Source organism: Nematostella vectensis, chromosome 6 (assembly GCF_932526225.1).
Source record: "Nematostella vectensis chromosome 6, jaNemVect1.1, whole genome shotgun sequence".
NCBI lineage: Eukaryota > Metazoa > Cnidaria > Anthozoa > Actiniaria > Edwardsiidae > Nematostella > Nematostella vectensis.
In genome coordinates, this window is record NC_064039.1 from 3,703,824 (window position 1) to 3,721,224 (window position 17,401).

Sequence of the window (17,401 nt, forward strand, 5' to 3'; positions counted from 1 at the left end):
GCCTTTATTTCTAACCCCACTCTATGTCTGGACTGATGAGCACTATTGGATTTGCCAAGACTATCCTAATCTTTTTTACAACATGTTAGGAAAGGGTCTAAGGGTTTATAATAATTTGAGATTGTACCCTTTCAAAGATTTTAGGGACTTTGTTACGTATATTGCAAAGTTATCATAGAATGATAACTTTGATACTATCCAAGAAGATGGCGAATGCTTTGTCAAAGAGCTCGAATTCGAAAAGCATGCCTTTTGAATTCATGAAAGGAAATAATGAGTCGTGTCCATGTTTGTTACACTACATGTAGCTAGTTTTGGAAAAGCTTTGTCTGATGTAACAGGATTTTATGTTTCCAGTGGTTTACAGGGTTGTTAGCATCTAGGTCTGTTGGTTTAGCGGAGGAACCAGCAGTGAAGCCGGTGGTTTATTCTGATATCCAAGAGACAGCAGTATATCTAACCGACAAAGATCAAAGTGGATAATGTGTTGTTGATTACCAAAGGAAACCTCAGACCATTCTTGATTTATCATATAGGTATAGTTTCGTGGTAGCAATTTAGTACAAGGTGAAGTTTTCCCTCTTTAAGTTTCACACAAGAAGGTTTTCTCCCTTCACGGTGGCTAAACCGTAACAGCACGCGTTCGAGTTCCTATTCACTTAAACTGCAGGGCAGTCTTCACCGCTCTCCACACAATGGCTTAGAGTATGGACTCCCCATCGGACGGTTGTTTTACACAGTCTTAAGTCCTGATATCAAAATCAGTGGACCAAACGGGTTTCTTTGCCGGTTTTTAAAATATCTGGTAAGGAAAGGTTGACTATGACATTCTGGTAAGGATAATTTTACTAAATAATAGATCTGCTCACTAGAGAATCAACGAAGCGAAAATTGTACGTCGATAATTTTTTTAGTAAAAATTAGCTGGAAAAAAAACGAGTTATAAAACGTCTCTATGTTACCATGAGGTCAAAGGGAAGATAGAGAAAGGTCTTCAAGCAACATGAAGATAGTGGACCACGTGGCGCCAGCAACGAATCACCGAACTAGAAATCAGAGAGTGTTTAGGGGGAACGAAGGACGTAACATGGTCAGATATGGGAGGGGAGTGGCCACAATGGTTTTTGGCGTGCAAAATGAAAGTATCCCGTTGTTCGTATGCGAGAGTAGCGTATTTAGGTTTTGGAAAATAAAATCGCGCACTGAGCACACGGCACACGAACTTTCCACTTCGCGCATTTTCTGAAAAGCGTTCGGTCACCACTTGCAATGGGTGGGGTTACAAATCATTCCCTACCCTAACCAAGTAATGGTAGAGACAGACAAAGAGACAGGCTAACAGAAAGACGGACAGACAGATAGACAATTTAGGGTAAAGAGAGACAAAGAGACAGACATACAGAATGACTAACGGACAGACAGACAGACAATGAAGGGTAAAGAGAGACAAAAAGACAGACATACAGAACGACGAACGGACAGACAGACAATGCAGAGTAAAGACATACAAAGAGACAGGCTAACAGAAAGATGGACAGACAGACAATGCAAGGTATAGACAGACAAAAAAGACAGGCATACAGAATGACTAACGGAAGACAGACAGACAATGCAATGTATAGAAACAAAGAGACAGGCATCAGGAAGACGGACAGACAGACAGACAATGCAGGGTATAGATAGACAAAGAGACAGACATACAGTACAGAATGACAGACAGACAGACAATGCACCAAATATGGCATGCGACTTTCGGAAAAGGAGACCCAGAAACTTTATTTTTTTCAATGGGTTTATATGAACGTTAATATATACGGGTCATAATTTTTTCCAAAAGAGCAATGCCAAGAAATGTTTAGGAAACAACAAGTGTTCTAGTTTATAATTTGTTTGTCCTTTCAACTTTGGTTGAACCACCACTGCGCAAATAGGTGAGCATGCTGATAATCCACAAAGATTTGAGGACAGATACTCGGAGGGGAATTAAAGTAAGACTTCGGCTTAGAATGGCTGCTAATTATAATCTCAAACATGCTGATGGGAATAGGAAATCGAATCATCATTAAGTCCCTGACTTAGCTAGCACATCGAGAAACATTCTTTAGCTTCAGCTGAGCAAATTTGTCGTTGTAGGTTATCCTTTCCTGGAGTAAGTTCAAATGGAAAACTGGGCTATGCCTTGGTAGACAGTTGTTTCAGAATGATCGCCAGTTTGCTTGTGCACCCTCTCCCCATACCACTCCCTCCACCCATCCCTCAGCAAATACTTGCCACGCCCTTAGATATGAGTTCGCGTGAAGTTAGCCTTACCCTCCCTTTCCTCCCACCCTCAGCAAATACTTGCAACGCCTTTGGAAAAAAGTGCACGTGCACCTCACTCTCAGTGCCCTTATATTATACAGTGGTTCTTATAAAAGGTATAGATTACATATAACGGAAGGGGAAAATAAAATATATTCCTCAACCAAACATTGTGTTTTCTGAAGGCTGTATACGAGAATTTATAATTATTACGCCATATTGCAAGCATATAGGAAACTCAAATAAATAGCGCAAATTACTCTGTTATGAATTCTTGTCAGTAATCGGTGAGGTAAGGGAGTGCAATTTTGTGTGACCTCGTCTAATAAAAACACACCTCCATCTTCCCCACGCCGCCAAAAAGCTGTCTTTTGTTTAAAACACGGCAGATTTTACAAATCTACACCAGAACACCTCTCCTCCATTCAGTTAATCCTGACTACGTGCCTGACAAAGATAAACTTTAAGTACATGTTTGCTAGCCTGTTATCGGTCATGTTGATATCGCCTCGCGACGAATTTGAGTCATATATTTCTGGCTAACAGTCACAACCATAGTACAAGCCCGCACATATGTTCAGCAAATCTGCGGTCTGAGATTCGCCTTCTTCAGGCTGCTTCTCATTTTTATCTTCTTTTATCTTGCAAACAAAATAGTCATATGTGAGTGTATGGCGTCATTATTGTGTCCCAACAGACCCTAGAGATCCAAAGAGTCTTCAATAATTTTCACTCTTCATCTCAGCGAGCTGTGCGTGGTTATTGCCTCCCCATCAATGCGCGGGTACTTCAGGTTCCTTTGTGTTGTACAGTTCGCTACATAGCGGTGCTGGGGCCGAGATCTCCAGCTTAGCCGTAAAGCTTTAGCTGCCATACGGTGATTCAGCGCTTGTCTGGAAGTATGGTCTGTTTTCTCATTCTGATCAACGTTCGATCTTCGGGAAATGACGTTGGTGTTTTTTTTTTTTTTTTCTCTCCTTTTCCTCCTTCCTTCTTTTTCTATTTTGATTAGTGTTACCTAATTTTTATGATCAAGTTCAAGATTTTCTCGTTTAGGTTATTCTTTTATTATTTTTATTCAACTTACACTGATTTTTTTATTTTTTTGCAATGTTATCTGCGGATCGCGCATGCGTATTTCATACTACCAGACTCTGCATGGGTCGTTTGAGACTTGCGCAGTGTGTGTGCCATTAAAGTGCTATTCATCCACATCCGCCCACTACTCCGATTCCGCCATTACAAAGCGATCAACTGTTCAGAACACGCTCTGATCTACTCCCCGCGGATAACGGACCTCCCGTAAGCGCATTGAAGGCTTAAGTGAGGCCAAAGGTCGAATATAGTGCTTAGCCTTCCTCTGAACTTAAATAAAACAATAATCCTTCTTTATTGATTATTCTCTGAGCATAGGCTTCATCGACAAATACTTGACTATTGAAGATATAACAAAAAGTTATTATATGGCTACGATAGTACGCACGCTGTGATTGGCTAATTGGTAGTCGTGACATTCCCGTATTGCCCGTCTCTAAGGGCATTATTTACGGAATTCCGTATTGCCTACTAAACAAATTTCACAATCTTCTGTTTTTTTTAATTTTTTTCCACGTTAAAACTGCAAAATGAGCGACAGCGAACATTCGAGTAGCGAATTCTAACACCTAGAAGAAGCAGAAATGGTTGGTTGGCGGGCCATCTTTTTCCGTATCCGGAGCGGGACATTTAGTGAGCTTTTTTGTGTTGTTTCGTTCGGTTGCACGAATTTTGCTAAAACAAAATCCACCGAAACACCAAAGACACATACAAAAAAATGGGAATGGACGAGCACTCTTAGTCGGAGTTTTATTATCCTGAAGAGATTGAAGAGGAAAATTTTGACAAAAAGAAGAACAATAAGATGACGAGCCGGCGAGCGCCACCGATAGCCAAGAAATAAAAAGCTTAAGTTTTTTTATTCGGATAAACAAAGGCAAATGATTGAATAAATAACAAGGGGTGTAAAGACCCAGAAAAGTCTCTTTAAAATAAAAGTAATACCTGTTATTTGTTAATGCAATATTTCCATCAAATCATAAAGCAGCACAAAGCGATTGGCCTTTTCATTTTACTTCAGAAGTTTGTTCTCTACATACCGTGGAGTTTTCGAACTAAACATTCCATTCATGCCGTGAAGACTGGCATCTGAGCTTTCTTTGTTATCGTTTGGATCAACTTCACCTATTATAAAACCTGTAGCTTCCAAAAGGGGCAAATAGAAAGAAAATAGCCCGAAAGTCGTCCAATTACCTGTTGTTGAATCTTTTCACTCATTTACATTTTTGATTTGGCAGCGCGCGAGTGTTTCTTGTTTTCCCGCCTTTTTGAAATCGATCGATAAACCTCGCAAAGCCTCGGTCGATGCGCCAAAGCCTCAGTTTGATCATTTCCGGCATGACCTCCACTCGTTTAGTAAGTAGCTAGTATAATATCAACATTGTATCTAGCATCTTAGCATTCAGGTTACTCCGTGGCAATTCAAGGGCTATATATTTTTTGTAAGACATTCGCCAAATCTTGGTTGGTTTTGAAAGGGTTGCGCGTTAATTGAGCGCGTCATGTAAAAAGTAGGCGATGAATCGGGATTCATCACAAGCTTGCTATGATACGAGACCTGGTTTGCGTCAACCAGCCACCAACCAGTGGTGAAACCATGCTAGAAAACCAGCCACTCAGTGGTGAAGAATTACCAGATAGCTTGACCTTCTGACCCCCACTATTTGTACATATCTCATTGGCGAGCCCTTATTGGCACTACGGTCCTAGTAGGGTGACATGTGAGGGGGTGTACACATAAAGGAGGGTGTCGCTAACTAATAGGGTGACATGTGAGGGGGTGTTCACATGAAGGAGGGTGTCGCTACCTAGTAGGGTGACATGTGAGGGGGTGTTCACACGAGGGTGCCCCTACCTAGTAGGGTGACATGAGGGTGTGTTCACATTTGGGAGAGTGTCGCTGACTAGTAGGGTGACATGTAAGGGGGTGTTCACATGAAGGAGGGTGTCGCTAACTAATAGGGTGACATGTGAGGGGGTGTTCACATGAAGGAGGGTGTCGCTATCTAGTAGGGTGACATGTGAGGGGGTGTTCACAGAAGGGTGCCCCTACCTAGTAGGGTGATATGAGGGGGTGTTCACATGAGGGAGAGTGTCGCTGACTGGTAGGGTGACATGTGAGGGGGTGTTCACATGAAGGAGGGTGTCGCTATCTAGTAGGGTAACATCTGAGGGGTTGTTCACACGAGGGAGGGTGCTGTTACTTTGTAGGGTGACATGTGAGGGGGTGTTCACATGAAGGAGGGTGTCGCTAACTAATAGGGTGACATGTAAGGGGGTGTTCACATGAAGGAGGGTGTCGCTAACTAATAGGGTGACATCTGAGGGGGTGTTCATATGAGGGAGGGTGCTGTTACTTTGTAGGGTGACATGTAAGGGGGTGTTCACATGAAGGAGGGTGTCGCTAACTAATAGGGTGACATCTGAGGGGGTGTTCATATGAGGGAGGGTGTCGCTATCTAGTAGGGTAACATCTGAGGGGGTGTTCAAATGAGGAAGGTTGCTGTTACCTAGTAGGGTGACATGTACGGGGGTGTTCACATGAGGGAGGGAGCTGTTACTTTGTAGGGTGACATCTGAGGGGTGTTCAAATGAGGGAGGGTGTCGCTAACTAATAGGGTGACATCTAAGGGGGTGTTCAAATGAGGGAGGGTGTCACTAACTAGTAGGGTGACATTTGAGGAGGTGTTCACATGAAGGAGGGTGTCGCTACCTAGTAGGGTGACATGTGAGGGGTTGTTCACACGAGGGAGGGTGCTGTTACTTTGTAGGGTGACATGTACGGGGGTGTTCACATGAAGGAGGGTGTCGCTAACTAATAGGGTGACATCTGAGGGGGTGTTCAAATGAGGAAGGGTGCTGTTACCTAGTAGGGTAACATGTACGGGGGTGTTCACATGAGGGAGGGTGCTGTTACTTTGTAGGGTGACATGCGAGGGGATGTTCACATGATGGAGGGTGTCGCTATCTAGTAGGGTGACATGTGAGGGGGTGTTCACAGAAGGGTGCCCCTACCTAGTAGGGTGATATGAGGGGGTGTTCACATGAGGGAGAGTGTCGCTGACTGGTAGGGTGACATGTGAGGGGGTGTTCACATGAAGGAGGGTGTCGCTACCTAGTAGGGGGAGATCTTAAGGGTTCAACTCCTCTTATTGACAAAAATTTGTGTGAAAATGGACCCGTCCTTTTTTTAAGTATATCTTCCTCGAACTTTTGGAATGCTAGAGGGAGAATTTTTGATAATATCAGAAAGGAAAAAGCTAATCAAGGAGGCTAAAAAAAAGAGAGTAGACAACAAAAATGAAAACAAAAACAAAGAAAAAAGAAAAAACCCCTGCCTAAACCGTGAGAGTTATCAGGTGTAGCTTTTACCTAGAACAGGTTTGCCTGATATTGCGAACTAGATTTCTTTATTGGCTGGAGCAATTTCCTTATCAGCAGTCTATCGCCATAATTGTCTGCGTGTGTTTTTAGAGAAAGTGTTAATGAAATTGCCTTTACTTGTTAAAACTGCAAAGTTACTGAGGAAATATAATTCACACTATGTTACCAGGCTTAACTCTCTGTTGCACGGAAAGTGCCACTCGGTGTTAATTGCAAATTGAGTTTCTTGATGAAGTGGTATTCCTTTGAGCGTCACGCCATTGGCGCCTTAGATGCTTCCATGCTGTGATCTGTGAGGAGTTCCTCAAAGATTACTGGCCCGAAAATAGGTTGTTTATGTACATGTTCATTGTTTCTAGGCGCCTTTACACATGATCGTTCTCACATCTGTCTGTTATAATGACGGTCGCGACAAAACTTTAAGTTTTCAACTATCTCGGTGTTTTTATTGGCGAATTGTTTAGTTTGTGCATAATTGTGATTAACCAAGCGTCTCAATAAAGGTGCCTTAACAATAATTAATTTGTTATTTAAAGATGCGCAATAATACCACACCTGGCTAAGTCTCTAATTATCACTAACAATAAAAGTCAACCAATAATTTCAACAGCAAACTTAGTGTTGCTTGAGTTTTGAAGGCCTGTTGGAACTTGGTGGAACTTCCAGCTTTTAACGTTGAACCTTAAAATCTTCATTCTTTTAATTCTCTTCATTCTAAAAAAAAATAACAAAATCATTCAAAACAACTTACGTACCCACGCTCTTTAATCTTAAGCGCTTATGCATGTTGTTTAGTCTGCTATATTAACACCTCCTGGTAATGTCGCTTAGCAGCGTTTCCCTTCAACGATAAGTGGGAAAGACAAATCATTAGCAATGAGTTTTAGTGTTGGTGTAATTCGGTCTCTCTCGCTAGTTGTCTAGTTTTTCCCCTGTTAATCCCAAAAGAAAAAATTACGGAAAGAATCAAGCCACTAAGCCATTAAATTAAAAAGTGGAATTCTTTTGTTATGGTTATTTGGTATTATGTAATCATTCAATATGCATTCAATATGCGGATAATTCTTCTTTTTTTTCCTTCTTAAATTTGGTGAGGCCTTACAGTTCGTAGGCGAAGAAAAAAAAAAAAAGAAAAACAGTGGCAATGTAATTTAATCCTAAATTTACCGTCACGCTCAGTGAAACCCCAGAGAAGGCTATAAAAGAAGAGCAGAAAATCAAAATGTTCGTTGGTTTGTCCGTGGCCCTCAGGTGTTTTTGCTTAGCACATTTTATAAGTGCTCAAACTTACGATAAGTAGACAAGGTCCCCTTCGGGCTAGCTATCATTGCGCCATTAAAGGACAACATAGCTTCCACCTGTACTTGGAAGGAACGTTATGAGTTTCTCCCGTCGAGAGAGACAATTCGAGAGGCGACCAATGGGCGTATAAACGGCCCCTCAAACGCCACATTTTAGTTAATAAAAGTAATATTCTTTAGCACTTTATTAAGTAAAAAGCAACAAAGTAAGAGACCAAATTTTTTTTCTTACGAAAAAAGAAATACAATGGAATAGTGTTGAAAACTGCTGGGCGGAACGAGCGTTCGCTTTGCTTCCAAACGTTTGCTTGCCACACGCTCCAAGCGGGAGTGAGAGGGAAGGCAATACAATAACAATTTTCCTTTTTTCAAACAAAAATATATAACTTGATTTATGATTTTGTTTAAGAAACTCGTGTTGTTGTTGTTGTTTTTTTTTTGTTTTTTGTTTTGTTTTTTTTTGTTTTTGCTGCAGCTTTTTTAAACTTACACAGTCCGGTCTAATGGAACTCAAAATGGTTTTCGAGCTTTGTGTCTATTATTCTTAGGCAATGCTCGAACTTTGAATTCTTGTGTATATTGAAACAATCTCAAGAATGGAACTTTATTTTAAAGTGAAATATTTCTAGAGTTTCTGAAGGGTTCTCTGACTGTTCCCTCGGCTATGAGTAAAATACGATGTTTTTGCGCGCTTTTTCCTCCCCACTGTTTTCTGAGCAGAGATTCTTCGCCTTGACACTAAGTTTCATCTGTTCATAAGGGTTTATTGTCTCGTTTCTTACCACCAACCGTCTAACTCTTTTGTCTTCGAGCTTTCTCTTAAGTTCTACATTTATAGAGGTTTGATATCTTTGATATGTATTTTTGTTAGACCGGGGCCTCAAATGTGATAGGATTTCATGATACTGCGTTCATCTTCTGCTAAAAATTAAATGTTCGCGGTTGAAATAAAGCTCGGACTTCCTGGGGTTTTGCCAGTGGTATGGCTGCTTTCCCGACAGGACTTTAAGCGCTTCATTCGTTGCTTTGTTTATATGCGTAGTGAACAACCGGTGTTGATTATTTAACGCGCGCTGTGCTTCTCTAACTTCTCATTACTTGTAAAACCAGAATGAATTTGACTTCTGCTGCTCTGGCTGGCGTAGGGTCACTCGGAGCGAATGCCTCAGGGCATGTGATAAACTGATGGACTGTGAAGTTGTGCCTTGTTAAGCGTCGCAGTTTCGTAATCTAAAATCTGTTTGCTTCAAGTGTTTCATCTCATCAATTACACTCTCTACAACCGCAAACGTCAACACAACAGCGCGCTATATTACCTATGCTTTAGAGACAAGAGAAGTAGAATCCCATCATTTATTCACATTTCTTACTCAACTTCAATGTTTATTTACCAAAGAGTGTTAATATAAAATCAAAATAATTTGCCTAAGTAAAACAGAACGGTCAAAGTATACCTTACTACAACCAACTTGACGCAGACGATAAACTATACGTTACGCCATTTCTAACAATTCCAGGAAAATTTGCGAGGTCTTGGAAAACCCTGAGTTGAGCCATTCTCGTGGCCGCATTTACTTACGGATATCTCGTAGTTTCTTCAACCTCAAAGTCCTCTCTTTTTGATTAACGTTTGTAAGCCTCAGCATGACACCACTCAATTAATTTTTCATGGCTAATTTAAAGCGGCAGGCCTCTGTTAAAACATTGCGAACCACATAGAAATATATGCCTTGTCTTTTAGAAATCCACTAATATTATGTAATGAAAAGTACCCCGGAAGTTTCTAAAACTTTCTCGGTCAATTGTGTAGATGATCAATAATCAGGGAATCTACACTTCTTTTCAAGCTTAAGCAGGATCTTTCCCGAACGAGATGATAGAAAAAAAATGTTTGAGAATAGCGATTTTTTAAAACTTAAGAAATGGTTCCTTGGTTTTTGGACACCACATTCAATATGCAATACTTAGACCTATCAAAGACAAAACTTAAACAACCCATTTAATTTGTGAAATTTATATAAGACAATTCTATTTCAATATTTTTTTTAGCATACTATGATAGTTTATATTGATATTATAGCGTGCAAAGCGGTACCTTTAAGAATATTATAGCGAGGGAAAACAATAACACAGTCAGTTTAGTTTATAGCTCCTCTGATAAATACACGCAAATTCGCGCCTTTCGGCAGAATAAACAAATAGCGAAAGTGTTGAAGCGAAAAGAAATTGTCATTGTAAGCTTTAGCCACGAGTTCTTAACATGGCAAGCTGCTAGCGGCTTAGCTGAAACGACTTGCGGCACGAGAAAGAGCTATGTAATAACATACGTATTTAGTACTCATATCGAAAACCCGTTGAAAGGCAACCACTTGATATGAGAGGCTGTTAATGAATAGGTGACAATCACTTTTGGCCTTTTTGCGATCTAAGCAACTCTAGGTCTTTTTGACGTGACAATCGTAGCGGGTTATAGGCTTTTACGGTTATTTTTTCCTTAGATTCTTTTCCGTGACCTTATAATACCAGCAAACTGCGGGAGCTTGTCTTGCCTATAGCTTGTACCCGCGACGCCAGCGCATTATTGCTAAATGCCTCGACCAGAACTGCACTATTTAAGTTTGAAAATACGTTTTTTTTGTAAAGGTACCTTTTAAAGATACGTTTTCCGTAAAAATGGTTGTAATTTGTTGGTAAAATATATTTGTTTTTATACCGTGTTGTTCGGTAGGCTTGCCTTCCCAAACAATTAATCGTCGAGGGGGCCAGAGCACCCAGCAGTTCACTTTAAAAGAAACCCGAGCAAATAGGACATCTAACCACTACAGACACTCGGCCTTACACAGAATTCATGCGAGGGCGTAATCACGGAATTTGATTTTGAAATAAAAATGGTATTTTTTTATGCTTTTCGATGAAAAGATGGATGGAAGCTTGTCTTTTTATTAGCGATTTTTCGAGTCCACCTCGAAAGATATCTCCACACGTGAAGAGATAGTAACAGTAAACAACTTAACCTGTTAGCTGGAGATACCAATTATTCAAATGAAAATAAAATCATTGAATACTAAAAAACTGAATACCTTTGTGACTAGAGAGGAATTCATATAAGGTTCGCAAAAAAAAATTTGAACGTTAAGGGTTGCAGAGTACAACAAATACTGTTACTTGATCGAATTATTCGAAGTCCAAATTATTAAAGTTCGATCGCTATCGTCTTAATGAAACAAGGATGCAAAGTAAAAGTGATTCTCTTGGTCGTAAAGTTAGGGATGCGCCTGAATACATCGTGTTTCAGAAAAATTGTTCTTTGGAACTGGTATTGCCGCCCGTAAACAAATTACTAGCACAGGTGCCGAGAGTATTACTTGACTGTAAAAGTTTCCTATCCTCGAAATCAATCTCCCTTGTAGTAAATACAGATCTATATCGAGGAAGCAGTAAAAGCAGAAGAAAGCTAAGATATTTAGGGCTGGTGTCACGGCGCGCTGGGTCTTCCTGTGCCATCATAGCAAACTCCAGGTTGCATGTATAAGCAGGAAATTCTTTACTGAAACTTAAAATTAACATTTTCTTGCTTTCTTAAAGTGTCAACAGCTAATCCTTTTATCTGTATTTGTAAAGTCTAATACATTTTTCTTTCTTTTTCGTTTTCTTTTCTTAATAAAGAATTGAGAAGTAATAAATGTTCAGAGACAGTTCTCTTTAATCATTTTAATGATGTTTCCATCTACCTTGCATATAATGCAAGTCTGTACTTATGTATAATTCTTTGGAATATACATTTTATGCTTAAAACATTAATTTTCTTTTTGAAATATAAACTCTCTATATTTAATATAGAAAGAGCATATTTTCACTTTCTACTCTTTATATTTACATCTACGTACATTGTTCCGTTATGGATATGAAATGTACTATGCGGTGCGTACAAGCGGGACATGTAGATACCTACGATTGAACGTTGTATTATCCGTGATAATCGCGAAAGTTTAGCACGAGTACCACTCTTGTTGCGTTTTGTCTTTAGCTGTCCTTGGCGACGGTGGGGACCGCGTAGATTCGCGGCTAGACGCGTTTTCGCGGTTCCCGTTGGACTGCGTCAAAGGAGATAACGGTCGCAAACCTCCGCTTTCGTGGAGTTTCATATGTTTTCTCAGTGAGCTTGGGTGTGTGTAACTCTTGTTACATCCATCCACCTTACAAATATAAGGCTTGTCCGAAGTGTGGACGTGTGAGTGCTTTTTGCGATCGCTAGAATTCGCGAACCTGCGATCACATCCCGGGAATTCGCACATAAAGGGCTTTTCCCCGGTATGTGTTCGTTTGTGAATTTTCAAGTTCTCAGAGCGCGCGAAAAGTTTACCGCATCCAGGAAAGGGGCAAGGGAAAGGCTTCTCTCCTGTGTGAACTCTGATGTGATTAACAAGTTTGTATTTCGCCTTGAAAGGTTGTCCATTCCTTGAGCATTCCTGCCAGTAACACACATGTAAACTTGAATCGTTCGCCGAAACGTGCTCATCGGAGATGTGCGACACAATGTCAGGCATATGTGTATATTGTTTTCCGCACGGCTTTCTTTTACCGGGAATGGGTCCTTGGTCGATCCACATACACGTTAGTACCTGGTTTGTTGGTTGTTTCACGATGGGTAAATACATACCATGGCCAGTAGGGCTCGGGTACCCGGGAGGCGCATGATCAATAAACGGGTTTCCAAGTCCTTGCGCAAATCTGTCAGGACGAGTGTAAAGCTCTGAGCCTCGCGAATACCTTAGTGAACTGTTGGGGACGATTGGCATGCCGTGATGCGGGGAAATGGCGTCGTGAGGGGAGCCAAAGCCGCCGTAATGGACGGACTCCAATCCCTTGTGCGCGGAGACTCCGTGGTGGTATCCCATATTGTTGGCGTGAATAGCCGGCGCTGAAGGCGCACTGAACATGTTATGTCGGTGTGTATGGCTTGCAGTGTTGGCTATTGTCTCGTGCAGAGCCAAGGAGTGAGATGTAAGCCCCGCACTTGTTCCTAAGTGCGACATGGAATCTTGGTGATGAATGTAGTCGTGCGGTGCGAATCCTTGCGAAGCCATGTGTCTATACGCTGGAAACGAGTGATAGAAGCTCTGTTGCCCGGACATGGCGCTGGATTTTTGCTCGTAAGTCAGAGGGTCGGGAGGAAGTCGATGCGAAGCCAGTCTAATGGACGATAAATGCGGTGCGGAGTCCAGTAGATGATTCATTCCTGGTGAGTGAGGCTTTCTGTTGTCAGTGTACTCGGCTGTGGTCCCGCTAGTATTTCCCAGACTGGAACACTGGACCGGCATGGACTCAAACGCAAGTGCTGTCCGTTTGTCGTGTGCCGGGTCCATTTGAATATAGCTCCGAAGAATTTGAATATGGATCAGCTTTACTTAAGTATAAATAACACTCCGCAAACCCAATTATGAAGGTTTTCCTGAGCTGGAGCTGTGTGTGCGTAGGCATATGTTACGCCGTTAATTCCCAGCGTGATACCTTCCATTGCGATTGTCCTGCGGTCTCAGTGCGCACGCGCAGGTTTGTGATCGGCTTGAACATTGAGATTAGCCATAGCCCGCTGAGCTATGGCGATGTTTTTAATTGTTTGATCGCCCCAGAAAACACGCTATATTTGGCAAGCGTCCTTTTTGTTGAATTTTTTACAACGCTTAGTTTTTGTAACCGGTGAGCGATAGTAATCTGTGAAAGCCCTTCAATGCCCGCACATGCTAGAAAGCGCGCTCTACAAGTCGAGAACTCACAGCTTTGGGCGTGCGATAAAGCGCTCAACTCAAGGGTTGCCCATTCTATCGCAAGAACAGCTTCCTTGCAGGTGATTGGATAGTGATTGACACTTTGGGTGGAACAGTTTGAAAGGCGCAACGGGGCACTATAAACAGCTTAAAGCAATTGTCGCCTCATCCCCTTCGCTCGCTCTAAGAGAACCCATTGTGAGGGTTTTTCACACCTTTAAAACAAACATCATAATTTGTGTAACTTTTGCACGAGATCCCGAACTAAATCGCTTCCAATGTGGACATCGCTATCTTATTTGGCTCTCTTGTTTTGGGAAATTATTTAGTCCCCTAGAGACACAATAGCATTGAGTTTGACTACGGGGGATTTGAGTGTTGGGCTTATTGTAGCATGTGTGGACTAGCTATTGAAGAGCAATCCGACAAGCCATAGATCTAGCTAAGGTTGAGGGGTGCTAACTTAACGAGAACGAGGGACTTCCTCGCATTTCAAGAGTATCCAAACATCTCCTGTCAACCCCTATGTCAGATAATATCTCAAAGGGAGCATGTCAGGTCATTAATCTGCAATGAAGCGAATGAAAAGAGAAGAGATGTAAAGATAACGTAACTCGTCGCTCGTCCGCCCCTCCGCATTCTACCGCAATAGTTTTAATAGCTTTTCTGTTTCGTGTGACCGTAAAACCTAGTCAAGAAGCGCGAGCTGTAAACTGCGGGAATGATGAAGTCATGCACAGAGGCCATTGTGCTTTGGTACCGATCTCTGCAGGGATTCTTGTCTCTTGCAGAGTATTTACATTAAGGGGTTGAAACTTCAAAGGCCTCCAACACACTTACCGACATCGCCGAATACCCTCCCTGTTAGCTTGCACCAATTAATCAATATTATTAGGCTGTCACTAATTTCCGCTTCCTTGACCGAAAAAAAAATGTAAAAAAGGATGGACCCATATAAAGACTTCGAACCACGATGGAAATCTTCAAGTTTATGAATTTTGATATTTAACGTGTAATTTCGTAGTCATTTTCTAACGTATGGAATTGTGTGTATTATTTTTGTTCTGCCTTCGTCTGGTCTTAGAAAAATATAGAAGATTAATTTCGGACAAGACAATGTTGACTTTGAATAAGACCCGGGTTGCGGTTATTCCCCTGCAGTGCACATCGTTCCGCTAAAAAGTAATAAAGACTATTTTTGAAAAAAAGGTATTTGTCTTCATATTTGCTGATGGTATGGCACATTTCTATTTTTTTAGAAACACTTCTTTTTCGTAAATTTCTACTACAAAGTCTATTTTCTTTGCTTATGTTTTCCTAGTCTCAATCGCTTACAAATCAAATAATGAGAGAGACTTATTACACAATAATAGAAAGAGTAAAGACGTATATAATTTGTAGTGTTAGCGTTTTTAGTAGGTTTAAAGTAGAGTAACATCGCATCTTTTTCGTACTTCAGGTGCGCTTGAAATGAATAAATGCTATTCCACCGGAAAAGGTGGTTTAATCTAATCTTATAATACATTTTGAAGGATGTGAAACGCTGCTTTTACCATAGTTGTATCATAATTTGATATATACTCTTCCTAGTTTTTTTTTGAATAACTGCATATTTAAAGTAAAATTTTGCACCTTTTTTGCTGTGTTGTTATGCGATTTGCTGCTCATTTTTTTCTGTCGCGTTTATGCCTGTAAAGATGACTTGTTAAACGCATTTCCTATGTTTCAAACTGTGCTATAGATAGAAAGCCAAAACAACAAATTTGCGTTATATTAAAAGGAAGAAACCAATATAACACCCAAAATATTAAGTTCTCATAAAGGCGGTGATAGTGGGTTTTAAGAAATAAGGGTTTTACCTCTCCTTTTCATCCATCGCTCGAGACTTTAGCGCACCTAACAGGACTAGGTTTGAAATACAGCTACGCACGCTATTTGTCAGTGTGAGGCTTAGCGTACTACATGACCACAAACTCAAACAAAAGCCTTTATCGCTATGTAAGATTTGTCTTTTCAAATCCATACATCAACAGTGTTGTTGGTATTATGTTGCGCACACGACAAATACAATAAACTCTCCCTGCTGGTGTCGAGGCGCGAAAGAACGAGTAAGTTAGAGCACAAGGCCGGATCAGGACAAAACCTGGTTTTCATAATTAAACTTAAAAACCCATCAACAGTTATAAAATGAATCATTTGAGATCCATAAAGCAGTTAAAGAATTGTATGTCTTTTAGGGATGGAAGTGAATGTGATTTCCCATTTTCTTAAATTATCAATAAAAATAATATGGGCAGATAGTTTGCTTGCATATTCCTCTATCCAAGTCATCATGTTTTCTCATTTTTGGTTACTTTTAGTTTTAGAAATCTTTTTCAACGCCTTTTAAAGAAACCTATTTGTCTCACTTTTCTTAAGAATTCACTCAGCACTTACCTAAGTTCTTGCACGCTATCCAAACCAATATACCCAACTCTAAGCAGAAGTGAGTGAAAACGAGTTTTACAACTTCCCAATTTCCAAAATCTCGTGTTTCAAGATTGCAGTGATGTATTCAAGAGAAGAAATAATGGAGTACGACCGAGCAAGTTGTATAAGGGAGTGATAGACTTTGGTGCTTGCTCGGGTCTTTATTAGCGAATTGAGTCCCGGCAATTCATGCCGCGAGTTTTTGAGATATAGACAGCATAGCTGTTCACATAAACTCTACCCTACTGTGACAGTCTTTCTACAGTCGAATAAAAGCCCTGTAAAAGCAACTAGACGAGCAACCGTGTAGGGATCTGTCGTCGCTTTGGCTGCATCATGGGGAGTTTCTGACTGGAAGCTTTCTCATTCTCTCTCTTCACTCTTTCACTTCTTTCAAAAACCGCGCAATTTGCTCATTCAAATACTTGGTTTAATTGCTGTTAAATGTTGAATTCTAGCGCATAAGACGTGGGGTTCTTAAGCTTTCGAGCAGGTTGGTAACAGCCGATGTTCTCGAGACCAGATACCGACGAGGAGTTAATGAGCGTTGGTGACAATGGGAGGTGATCGTCTTATCTTTTTCCTATTACAACTATCTGTCTTCACATACACTAGTTCCCTAACTGACTACCCTTATTCTCGAGTCAATTCGAAGTTTTCTTGATATGGATCTGGGAATATCGAGAGATTATACAACTAAAACGAAATTTAGCGACTAAACGACCTTTTATATATCTTCATTTTTACACCCGTGAAATTCGTGGGGAGCCAAGGGTTTTAACGATGTCTATACGCACCATTATCCGTGATCAATTCGATTACTACTGGGGTATTGTGCCATGGATGACACGAGACCGTGTTTTATAAAAATACAGAATAAACACTCTGTGTATATACAAACATATAGCTATCGAACAAAGCTGATAGAACTTAAAATCATTTATGAGTTTGTGTAAAAGTTCCGACAAAAACGTAGCTAAACGCACAAGATGAAACAGATATAATAGACCCAAAGAAAATAGAAGAAATGCTACATAGAAAGCTTATTGCATTCTGACTTGCACGCTTCTTTGCGGACGACGT

The 17,401-nt window shown here is 40.7% G+C and overlaps 1 protein-coding gene across 6 annotated transcripts in view; it reads right to left on the minus strand.

The window, feature by feature from the left end:
- LOC116614678 (zinc finger protein ZIC 4-like) overlaps nt 1-16,761 on the minus strand; it is a 35,096-nt gene extending 18,335 nt beyond the window's left edge. Inside the window, exons 1-3 of one of the 6 annotated variants that reach the window (XR_007312069.1) lie at nt 15,709-16,277; nt 15,482-15,584; nt 6,790-7,494 (exon numbers count right to left, since the gene is read on the minus strand). Coding sequence is in view for 1 of the 6 variants with exons in the window: in XM_048729481.1 (XP_048585438.1) it covers nt 12,071-13,447 (1,377 nt within the window). In the remaining 5 variants the exon portion in view is untranslated. The other 5 variants (XR_007312071.1, XR_007312070.1, XR_004294676.2 and 2 more) reach the window with 5 other exon arrangements.
- Between the last annotated feature and the right edge of the window lie 640 nt (nt 16,762-17,401).